Source organism: Salmo salar, chromosome 18 (genome assembly GCF_965601325.2).
Source record: "Salmo salar chromosome 18, fSalSal1, whole genome shotgun sequence".
Classification (NCBI taxonomy): domain Eukaryota; kingdom Metazoa; phylum Chordata; class Actinopteri; order Salmoniformes; family Salmonidae; genus Salmo; species Salmo salar.
Window position 1 is genome coordinate 29,927,150 of NC_138308.1, and position 12,060 is coordinate 29,939,209.

At 43.6% G+C, this 12,060-nt stretch overlaps 1 protein-coding gene across 1 annotated transcript; it reads right to left on the bottom strand.

Annotated features, from left to right (window-relative positions):
- Positions 1-122: 122 nt before the first annotated feature.
- On the bottom strand, positions 123-11,507 carry LOC106577201 (solute carrier family 22 member 7). Its single transcript, XM_014155092.3, has 10 exons — positions 10,971-11,507; positions 10,543-10,646; positions 9,600-9,754; positions 9,166-9,334; positions 8,940-9,063; positions 8,515-8,624; positions 8,070-8,284; positions 6,758-6,866; positions 1,063-1,275; positions 123-270 (listed from the first exon to the last, which is right to left on the bottom strand). The coding sequence occupies exons 1-10, from the start codon at positions 11,346-11,348 to the stop codon at positions 183-185; spliced, it is 1,665 nt and encodes a 554-aa protein (XP_014010567.1). The 5' UTR covers positions 11,349-11,507; the 3' UTR covers positions 123-182.
- Between the last annotated feature and the right edge of the window lie 553 nt (positions 11,508-12,060).

The window sequence follows — 12,060 nt, forward strand, 5'->3', positions numbered from 1 at the left end:
TTTTTGATATGTAACAAACACACTGAGTGCACAAAACATTAAAGAACACCTTCCTAATATTGAGTTACACCCCTTTTGCCCTCAGAACAGCCTGAATTCATCGGGCATGGACTCTACAAGGTGTCAAAAGCATTCCACAGGGTGCACATTTGGGCATATCAAAAATATATGCAGAAAGAATCTTAGTATCCATTTTCCACCTCATCATTGTCCTTTGATTTGAGAGGAATATCTGTCGTTTCCACAACTTGGGATCCAGCCAAACTTTTCCTAGAATGGTACATTAAAGAAATAGATACAAATCATTGATAAAGCATTTACTATGACATTCATAATTAACAATAATCATGTTTAGAAAGAAACAAATTCACCATTTTGACTGATATCTATACTAAGCAACTTTATTGTTACCCTGAAATGATTTGATATGGAGATCAAGTCCCTTGTTCTGGGCCTAAGGCTGGCATTCAATCCAAGGTAGGCTATAACGCAGCGCATGACAACAGGCTTTTAAAGGTAATTTACGCTTGAGCCGACATGCGAAGGGTTTACCATGAATGTGATCTCCCCAAACGTTGGGGAAAATGCCTTTAAAATGCGCAATATGAAGCACTGTGTGCAACCCAACCAAATTCACTTAAAAATGTAAGTTAAAAACCTGTCATTCTCATTGAAAGCAAGTCTGATAAGTGGTAGATACGTTCTATGTGCACAATTGTTTATGCTTCCCTTAAGTTTAGTTTTTGCGTCCTTTACTTTAGGTTTCGTACACCAGCTTTAAAATGTAGAAAATACTATATTTTGGGTTATTGAAAATACAGTATATTTCACAGCGGTTTAGATTGTACAATGATTCTCTACATTGCTTGTTATGTCACATAAACTGAAATTATAGGACAATATTTTAGAATTTTAGCAACCACGCAATGGCGGAACAATTTCTGCGTATTGGGCCTTTATAAGGCACATTGTCAGCGGTCAAGTGCGCTGCTCTATAATGTGCTCTATTGCATCCAACCATAAGTGTCTGTATCACAGAGGCTATCAGAGTCTATATTGTACCCTGTCTGCCCGTCCTCGACGTCCTGGATGGTCTCTGGTAGACAGCGGTCCCGTGTCTCCGGCAGCATCCTGGCCACGAGGCTAGCCAGCAGGGCTATGGAGCAGAGGAGGACCTGTGGAAGGTCCCTCCACACCTCGTCCAGCAGCAGTATCAGAGGGGCCAGAGACACTCCCAGACGACCCATGGATGAGTTGTAGCCCATGCCGTTCTGCCTGAGAGATAGAGAGAAAGACACAGAACACATGTTTTGACCTGTCTTTAGTTACACTTTAAATCAGAATCCCAATCTCCTGAAGCTGATCTCTTTCTGTTTTTTTTCCATTCTTAATGACATTTCCACAGGAAAGTTTTTATTTTATTTTTTATTTTCAACTTTATTTAACCAGGTAGGCTAGTTGAGAACAAGTTCTCATTTGCAACTGCGACCTGGCCAAGATAAAGCATAGCAATTCGACACATACAACAACACAGAGTTACACATGGAATAAACAACACATAGTCAATAATACAGTAGAAAAAAGAAAACAAAAAAAGTCTATATACAGTGAGTGCAAATGAGGTAAGAAAAGGGAGTTAAGGCAATTCTGGTGGCGAAGTAAATACAATAGAGCAATTAAACACTGGAATGGTAGATCTGCAGAAGATGACTGTGCAAGTAGAGATACTGGGGTGCAAAGGAGCAAGATAAATAAATACAGTATGGGGATGAGGTAGATAGATGGGCTGTTTACAGATGGGCTATGAACAGGTGCAGTGATCTGTGAGCTGCTCTGACAGCTGGTACTTAAAGCTAGTGAGGGAGATATGAGTCTCCAGCTTCAGTGATTTTGGCAGTTCGTTACAGTCATTGGCAGCAGAGAACTGTAAGGAAAGGCGACCAAAGGAGGAATTGGCTTTGGGGGTGACCAGTGAGATATACAATGGGGGAAAAAAGTATTTGATCCCCTGCTGATTTTGTACGTTTGCCCACTTACAAAGAAATGATCAATCTATAATTTGAATAGTATGTTTATTTGAACAGTGAGAGACAGAATAACAACAAAAAATCCAGAAAAACTTATGTCAAAAATGTTATAAAATGATTTGCATTTTAATGAGGGAAATAAGTATTTGACCCCTCTGCAAAACATGACTTAGTACTTGGTGGCAAAACCCTTGTTGGCAATCACAGAGGTCAGACGTTTCTTGTAGTTGGCCACCAGGTTTGCACACATCTCAGGAGGGATTTTGTCCCACTCCTCTTTGCAGATCTTCTCCAAGTCATTTAGGTGTCGAGGCTGACGTTTGGCAACTCGAACCTTCAGCTCCCTCCACAGATTTCCTATGGGATTAAGGTCTGGAGACTGGCTAGGCCACTCCAGGACCTTAATGTGCTGCTTTTTGAGCCACTCCTTTGTTGCCTTGGCTGTGTGTTTTGGGTCATTGTCATGCTGGAATACCCATCCACGAGCCATTTTCAATGCCCTGGCAGAGGGAAGGAGGTTCTCACCCAAGATTTGATGGTACATGGCCCCGTCCATCGTCCCTTTGATGCGGTGAAGTTGTTTTGTCCCCTTAGCAGAAAAACACCCCCAAAGCATAATGTTTCCACCTCCATGTTTGACGGTGGAGATGGTGTTCTGGGGGTCATAGGCAGCATTCCTCCTCCTCCAAACACGGCGAGTTGAGTTGATGTCAAAGAGATCCATTTTGGTCTCATCTGACCACAACACTTTCACCAGTTGTCCTCTGAGTCATTCAGATGTTCATTGGCAAACTTCAGGCGGGCATGTATATGTATTCTTGAGCAGGGGGACCTTGCGGGCGCTGCAGGATTTCAGTCCTTCACGGCGTAGTGTGTCACCAATTGTTTTCTTGGTGACTATGGTCCCAGCTGCCTTGAGATCATTGACAAGATCCTCCCGTGTAGTTCTGAGCTGATTCCTCACCATTCTCATGATCATTGTAACTCCACGAAGTGAGATCTTGCATGGAGCCCCAGGCCGAGGGATATTGACAGTTCTTTTGTGTTTCTTCTACTTGCGAATAATCACACCAAATGTTGTCACCTTCTCACCAAGCTGCTTGGCGATGGTCTTGTAGCCCATTCCAGCCATGTGTAGGTCTACAATCTTGTCCCTGACATCCTTGGAGAGCTCTTTGGTCTTGGCCATGGTGGGGAGTTTGGAATCTGATTGATTGATTGCTTCTGTGGACAGGTGTCTTTTTTACAGGTAACAAGCTGCGGTTAGGAGCACTCCCTTTAAGAGTGTGCTCCTAATCTCAGCTCATTACCTGTATAAAAGACACCTTGGAGCCAGAAATCCTTCTGATTGAGAGGGGGTCAAATACTTATTTCCCTCATTAAAATGCAAATCAATTTATAACATTTCTGACATGCGTTTTTCTGGATATTTTTGTTGTTATTCTGTCTCTCACTGTTCAAATAAACCTACCATTAAAATTATAGACTGATCCTTTCTTTGTCGGTGGGCAAATGTACAAAATCAGCAGGGGATCAAATACTTTTTCCCCCCCACTGTACCTGCTGGAGCGCGTGCTACGAGTGGGTGCTGCTATGGTGACCAGTGAGCTGAGATAAGGCGGGGCTTTACCTAGCAGAGACTTGTAGATAACCTGTAGCTAGTGGGTTTGGCGACGAGTATGAAGCGAGGGCCAACCAACGAGAGCGTACAGGTCACTGTGATAGACTGCATCCAATTTGTTGAGTAGAGTGTTGGAGGCTATTTTATAGATGACATCGCCGAAGTTGAGGGTCGGTAGGATGGTCAGTTTTACGAGGGTATGTTTGGCAGCATGAGTGAAGGATGCTTTGTTGCAATATAGGAAGACGATTCTAGATTTAATTTTGGATTGGAGATGCTTAATGTGAGTCTGGAAGGAGAGTTTACAGTCTAACCAGACACCCAAGTATTTGTAGTTGTCCACGTATTCTAAGTCAGAGCCGTCCAGAGTAGTGATGCTGGACGGGCGGGCAGGTGCGGGCAGTGATCGATTGAATAGCATGCATTTAGTTTTACTTGCATTTAAGAGCAGTTGGAGGCGACGGAGGGAGAGTTGTATGGCATTGAAGCTCGTCTGGAGGTTAGTTAACACAGTGTCCAAAGAGGGGCCAGAAGTATACAGAATGGTGTCGTCTGCGTAGAGGTGGATCAGAGAAATCACCAGCAGCAAGAGTGACATCATTGATATATACAGAGAAGAGAGTCGGCCCGAGAATTGAACCCTGTGGCACCCTCATGGAGACTACCAGAGGTCCGGACAACAGGCCCTCCGATTTGACACACTAAACTCTATCAGAGAAGTAGTTGGTGAACCAGGCGAGGCAATCATTTGAGAAACCAAGGCTGTCGAGTCTGCCAATAAGAATGTGGTGATTGACAGAGTCGAAAGCCTTGGCCAGGTCAATGAAAACGGCTGCACAGTAATGTTTCTTATCGATGGTGGTTATGACCAGCTCTGAAATCAGACTGCATAGCGGAGAAGGTACGGTGGGATTGGAAATTGTTGGTAATCTGTTTGTTAACTTGGCTTTCGAGGACCTTAGAAAGACAGGGTAGGGTAGATATAGGTCTGTAGCAGTTTGGATCTAGATTGTCACCCCCTTTGAAGAGGGGATGACCGCAGCAGCTTTCCAATCTTTGGGAATCTCAGACGATACAAAAGCGAGGTTGAACAGGTTAGTAATAGGGGTTGCAACAATTTCGGTAGATCATTTTAGAAGGAGAGGGTCCAGATTGTCTAGCCCGGCTGATTTGTAGGGGTCCAGATTTTGCAGCTCTTTCAGAACATCAGCTATCTGGATTTGGGTGAAGGAAAAATGGTGGGGGCTTTGGCGGGTTGCTGTGGAGGGTGCCAGGCAGTTGACTGGGGTAGGGGTAGCCAGGTGGAAAGCATGGCCAGCCGTAGAGAAATGCTTATTGAAGTTCTCAATTATAGTGGATATCTTTGCAGTAGATTGCAACACCGCCCCCTTTGGCAGTTCTATCTTGGCGGAAAATGTTATAGTTAGGGATGGAGATTTCAGGGTTTTTGGTGGTTTTCCTAAGCCAGGATTCAGACACAGCTAAGACATCGAGGTTGGCAGAGTGTGCTAAAGCAGTGAGTAAAACAAACTTAGGTAGTAGGCTTCTAATGTTAACATGCATGAAACCAAGGCTTTTACGGTTACAGAAGTCAACAAATGAGAGCACCTGGGGAGTGGGAGGGGAGCTAGGCATCGCAGGTCCTGGATTAACCTCTACATCACCAGAAGCACAGAGGAGAAGTAGGTTAAGGGTATGGCTAAAGGCTATGCGAACTTGCCGTCTAGCACGTTCGGAACAGAGAGTAAAAGGAGCAGGTTTCTGGGAACGATAGCATAGATTCAAGGCATAGTGTACAGACAAAGGTAAGGTAGGATGTGAGTACATTGGAGGTAAACCTAGGCATTGAGTAATGATGAGAGAGATATAGTCTCGAGAGACGTTTAAACCAGGTGATGTCATTGCATATGTAGGAGGTGGAACAACATGGTTGGTTAAGGCATATTGAGCAGGGCTAGAGGCTCTACAGTGAAATAAGACAGTAATCACTAACCAGGACAGTAATGGACGAGGCACATTGATATTAGAGAGAGGCATGCGTAGCCAAGTGAACATATGGGTCCAGTGAGTGGTTGGGCTGGCTGGGGACACGGCGATTCAGACAGTTAGCAGGCCGGTGCTAACAAGCTAGCAGTTAGCAGACTGGGTTAGCAAGCAAGTAGCTAGCAGACCTGGGCAAGCAAGCTAGCAGTTAGCAGACCGGGGCAAGCAAGCTAGCAGTTAGCAGACTGGGGAGCTAGCAGTTAGTAGACCGGGGCTAGCAAGTTAGCAGAAGGGCCTTTGGGGGATGTCGCGATGGAGGTAAGTCTGTTTTTGCCTCTTCGTGCGGTGACATCGATAGACCAGTCATGGATTAGTTGGGTTCCAAGTAGCTCTAGGTAGCTAGCAGGCCGCGGTTAGCATAATGTGCCTTCTGCGGACGTCGCGCCTAAGGGGCCTGTTGGAATCCTCGGGCAGATTATGTCGGTATTCCAGTTGTAGAGGATCGGCGGGGTTCCGTGCCCCGTACCGGCAGTAGAAGGGGTCCGGATATTGTAGCCCAGGAGTGGGCTTCAGTGGTAGCCCAGGACCCCTAGCCGGGCTAGCTTCAGGCTAATTGGTGCTTGCTACGGGATGGAAACGCTAGCCAGGAGTAGTCACCCGGGATTGCGGTTAGCTAGTTGCGATGATCCAGATGAAAATGTTCAGCGTTTGCGGTAGGAATCCGGGGATATGGAGAGAGAAAAATAGGTCCGTTATGCTCTGATTTGAGTCACGTTGTACGAACTGACGAGAGCTTTCCAAGCTAAAGGTTAGCTGATGACCGCTAGCAGTGGTTTGATTATTTAGAAGTTGAGGTTTAGGAAAATATTTTAAAAAGATATGCGAAGAAAAATATATAAAAAGATATATACAAGAGATATGACAGGACAAAGACAAAGACGTCTGACTGCTACGCCATCTTGGATCACAAAGTTGAAAGTAAAGGGGCATAGATAGGAAAGTGACCAAGGTGGGAACCCCTATCGCCAGGGGTATGTGGTTTTGAGTACGCAGTGCAACTACTACACTATACATCCCAACCAAATATTCCTTTGTTAAAGACAGAGTAGACAGGAGAATCATTTACCTGACCACAGTAGGGAACAGCTCAGAGCTGTACAACACAACGGTTGTGAAGGATGTTGCCGAGCAACCCTTCCCCAGCACCGCCACCACCGTCCTTAAAACAGACATGTCTGAAAGAGAGGATGGGAACAACATGACCTTTAACTCAAAGTTACGCACCTCATTTAAATCTTGAGGATGAGTCCATGAATAACTGAAACAGACTGGAACAGACCACAGCAGTACTAGATGTGATGACACTTGTAGATTTGTGAATACTCCTGTAAAGTTGTGATTACTCTTGTAGAGTTGTGATTACTCTTGTAGAGTCGTGACAACTCCTGTAGAGTCGTGACAACTCCTGTAGAGTCGTGATATTTCTTGTAGTGTTGTGATATTTCTTGTAGTGTTGTGATATTTCTTGTAGAGTTGTGATGACTCCTGTAGAGTCGCGATTACTCCTGTAGAGTTGCGATTACTCCTGTAGAGTTGCGATTACTCCTGTAGAGTCGCGATTACTCCTGTAGAGTCGCGATTACTCCTGTAGAGTTGCGATTACTCCTGTAGAGTTGTAATCTAGTAAGTGCCAGGGTATGTTCCACCCCAGCTACACACCTGATTCAACTAAGCATGGTCTTCAATTGAGCTATTAGTTGAATCAGGTAGTATGTTAGTATGTTAGTGCTGCACTGAAACAAAAGCCTGCACACACTGCAGCCCCTGCTGCCAACCCCAGTTTTTTATATGATAACTCCAATATTTAAGCAATAAGGGGGTGGGGGGTGGGGTATATGGCCAATATACCACGGCTAAGGTCTGTTCTGAAGCACGATGCAACATGGAGATCCTGGATACAACCCTTAGTCGTGGTTTAATGTCCATATACTACAAACACCGAGGTGCTTTATTGCTATTATAAACTGGTTACCAACATAATTAGAGCAGTAAAAATAAATGGTTTTGTCATACCCATGGTATACAGTCTGATACGGCGAGGGAAAAAAGTATTTGATCCCCTGCTGATTTTGTACGTTTGCCCACTGACAAAGAAATGATCAGTCTATAATTTTTAACATTTTTTGACATGCGTTTTTCTGGATATTTTTGTTGTTATTCCAACCATTGAAATTACAGACTGATCATTTCTTTGTCAGTGGGCAAACGTACAAAATCAGCAGAGGATCAAATACTTTTTTCCCTCACTGTATACCACGGCTGTCAGCCAATCAGCATTCAGGCCTCAAACCACCCAGTTTATAAAAGATAATACTGCCTGGACCGGAGTTCTGGACCGGAGTTGCTCACCTTCCTAATCAACAAAAAAAAGCACTCACCTCTGGGTATGAAGATGTTGATAGCGAGACAGATTCCAGCTCCTAGTAAAGATCCCACTTCTGTGTTTCTCCTGCCCACCTTATCCAGAAGGTAGTATGCTGATAGTTTGGCTGGCAGCTCTATGGCACCGTACACGAACTGGGTCAGATAGATGTTGAGTCCAAATCCAGTGATGTTGAAGCTAATGCCATAAAATGTTGACGCCACACCATACCTTCGGTAGGAGAAATCAGGTTGGCATTATTGGTGTTGTTAAACTGTGTAGACTGATGTCATGTGTCGTGACAGTTTGAGTTGAGATAAAAGTTGACATTTCATGATATTTTCTTGAATTCATTAATAAATTCTTACATTACTCTTACATTGCTATGTATAGCCAGACTTGATGAACATGCATCTACTAAAGCGACTTGTAACAGACATCATGAGAGAGGGGTTACTCACCACACTATGCCTGTTAGTAGAGCCAGCCTCCTCATCTTTGGTGTCCTGACCAAGTCCAGGTAGGAGTGAGTTCTGTCTTTTCTCTCTGTCACAATGATACTGGACAGAGTCTGGTGGGGAGAAAAATATAGGCGGATCAGTTGCTGAATCCCAAATCAACCCCTAATCCTTAGACTCTACCACCTAGGCACTCGTGTACATCTGAACCTATTGGATAAGTATAAGCAATATGGCAAAATTCACACCCAGCCTTTCAGAGGGAAAGTAACCTGGTCCCAGATCTGTTTGTGCTGTCTTGCCAACTCTGACCATAGGAGTTAGCAAGACAGCACAAACAGATATGGGACTAGGCTAGAAGGAAAGGTGAAGGAATTATGATATTGCTTAAACTTCCTGATCCTGATCCGATCCTGATATTCGCTTACCTCTGGTGTAATTTTGAATCCAAACTCCTCCTTCTGGTTCATCTGGGCACATTGTTGCAAATAAAAGTTAGCTTTCTCAAACCTCCCATTGGCTATGAGCCACCTGGCTGACTCAGGAATCCACCTATTGGAGGAGGTAAAGATGTCATTCACAATTACATAGCAACGGTTAACTGTCCATTCCTTTTTTTGTCAGTCCATCAGTCAGACCCTCTCTCCCTCTAACCTCCAGGTGAGTATGGCTAGAGCAAGAGGTGAGGTGACCGCTATGGTTAGCTGTCTCCAGTCGGTCACACAGTAGGCTATGGCTGGAATCATGCAGTAACCAAACGTCCAGGACAGGCTGTCAATCACTCCCACCAGCTTTCTGTGCTCAATGTCCACCCACTCCACACCTGAAGAGATGGGACAACACCACAACACAAACCCAGATGAGGAGAGGGTAGTGTCTGGGGTGCAACATGGGTTATCTGTATTTGTCTAGTGGGTGGGCTTCATATTTGAGTGTGGGTGTGTGTGGGTGTGTGTGTGTGTGTGTGTGTGTGTGTGTGTGTGTGTGTGTGTGTGTGTGTGTGTGTGTGTGTGTGTGTGTGTGTGTGTGTGTGTGTGTGTGTGTGTGTGTGTGTGTGTGTGTGAGCCTGTGTGCATGTGTATAATCACTGAGTACTGATGAGACGATGACGATGCCGGTGATACCGAACCCAGTGAAGAACCTGAGCACAGCGAACATGATGAAGGAAGTGGAGAAAGCACTGGCAAAACCAAACAGCATGCCAGAGATATAGGACACCAGGAGCATGGGCTTCCTACCAAACCTAGAGAAAAAAGACATCATGTGAAGAGAAGGTGAACAGGAACATCTACATACAGATGTAGGCTCTTAATTACATCACCATGTTGCAGGAGACCTTTCCTGCAATGCAGGAAATCTAAAACTTGTAGTGTATTTGAGGTATAAAAAGGCTTCTGATATTTGTAATTTCCACTTTCAGACTTGATTTTCCCTTACAATTGTTTTTTCAACCCCTACAAAAATGTCCATTAAATCTAATCCACATAATAATTCACATTTCCTGTTGCTGCAGGATTATTTTCTATAGCAAACTGGCTCAAATTAAGATCCTACATCTGTACATTAAATAGCCTTATCCGAGCCAGAACGGCCCATAGGGCAGGAGCCTATCTCCTGTTTCTGTAGCGTGAGGCAGTTCCCCTTTTTCGATTAGAAAGATAATAAAATAAGATTATGTAGAGAGAATACAAATACAAAATTCCTTTTAATTTGATTGATTTAAAAAATATTAAAGTCCAAATGCAGCAGTTTTTATATCAATATCAAACCATTATTGGGTAACCATCAAGTACCTCACTGCAACAGTATTCTATTCAAATGGTCAAAAAGAAACAAGGCTATGGGACAAAACATACTAACACCTGCAAAATCGTGATTTGTCCAAATGATCAATGACAATCGTAGCATCCCATAGTCTGTTGACAGACACTACCATAGCAGTTCTGATACATGCATCTATACATAAGAGATTAGGATAAAGGTGACTCTAAAATCTACTGTCTGTGAATGAATAAATTACTGTTAACTTACCTGTCACTCAGGCTTCCAAAGGTCATAGCTCCGAACATCACTCCTATGAAGAAGATGGTTGTTGTCACCTTATTTTGCCCTTTCTGGTCACACACCAAGTCCCACTGATGAGAGAGGTGGAATTAAGAATAAACTCCTTCAATGTATAAATGAGAACGGCCTCTCTACTTTCCTTTTGTGAAAGACTTTCATTGAGTAGCTAGCAACGCAACAATATTAAAATATGCTTTGAAAGTACGGATAACACTTAAATTATATGCAACATCTGTAGTGGTCAAATAATGACATTCAATGAGTACAACATGATCTTTCATTTAATGAGACATTCAATGACTACAACATTGCTTTTCATTCAATGAGACATTCAATGACTACAACATGACCTTTTGACTTCTATAGTCTAGTGACAAAGAGACAGAAAGACTTACCTCTGTAGCCAGAGTGGATTTGAAGGTGCTGTTGTCATATACCCATCCATTCTGACAGGGGACTGTAACTAGGTCACGGTCATTGGAGTTGGAAAGGAGCTGGAACTGGGGCTCTGGGAACATCTTACAGGAGCTTGGAGTTCCATCTTCCTGTACTGGAACGCTGACAGTCAGTCTCTGCTCCTGGGTCAGATTCCCAAAGATGTTGCCATCATCCAGAGCGCTGAGGTCACAGTGGTGAGAGGGCATGGCTGCTATGAAGTTGTTCAGCAGGAAGTGACATGGCAGGGTGAATCGACCAATAAAGCTGATGATAATGATCATCATCTGGAACCGTCCAAATCCATTGACAACCGAGAGTAGGTGTTCGAAATTCATCTTCGTCTTCCACTTGGTCCACACAGACTTCTTGTCCACAGACTCGTAATATCAACAGCAATCCCTCTCTCATTCACCAACGTTGAATCTAAAAAAATATGTCATAATCTTTCACCAAGTCTAAAGGTTGTCTGTTGGTCCCATTGTCTCATTGTTAGGTAAACCATGTGAAATTGATCAATCTTTGACAGTGCAAAACCACTTAAACCTCTTTTGTTTGTGGAAGAATGCCTTCATCTACATTAATTGGTGACACATTGACAGAAAGGAGTTACTTGAGCAACTAAAGAATATTTCACAATTTCAAACTTTCTAGAATTCAATAACATGTTAACATTTCTAAGTTCAAAATGAGAATAGGGCGTGATGTTTGTGTTCTTGCCAACTCCATCACTCATTGTCAAGCCAAACGTACATTGTACCATGACAATGGGTGGGTGACAAGGACTTGATAGCATGATGGTACCAATAGGCTGGCACTCAGACTAGTTCCCACACAAGTTTGTAGAAAAAAAGCGAAAATAGACGAAGGCTAGATATCCTGAAATGAGACGAAGGCTAGATATACTGAAACGAGACGAAGGCTAAACGAGACGAAGGCTAGATATACTGAAACGAAATGAAGGCTAAACGAGACGAAGGCTAGATATTCTGAAACGAGACGAAGGCTAGATATACTGAAATGCTTCACAGTGTTTTCCATAGTATGTTT

What these genes read in the sequence shown, in the direction of transcription:
- LOC106577201 (XM_014155092.3), bottom strand. Translation starts at nt 11,348, where the DNA reads ATGAATTTCGAACACCTACTCTCGGTTGTCAATGGATTTGGACGGTTC. An exon ending in TTTGGAAGCCTGAGTGACAG is followed by an intron (nt 9,755 to 10,542) that starts GTAAGTTAACAG and finishes TTTTTTCTCTAG; the next exon opens with GTTTGGTAGGAAGCCCATGC. An exon ending in CTGTTCCCTACTGTGGTCAG is followed by an intron (nt 1,276 to 6,757) that starts GTAAATGATTCT and finishes TCTATCTCTCAG; the next exon opens with GCAGAACGGCATGGGCTACA.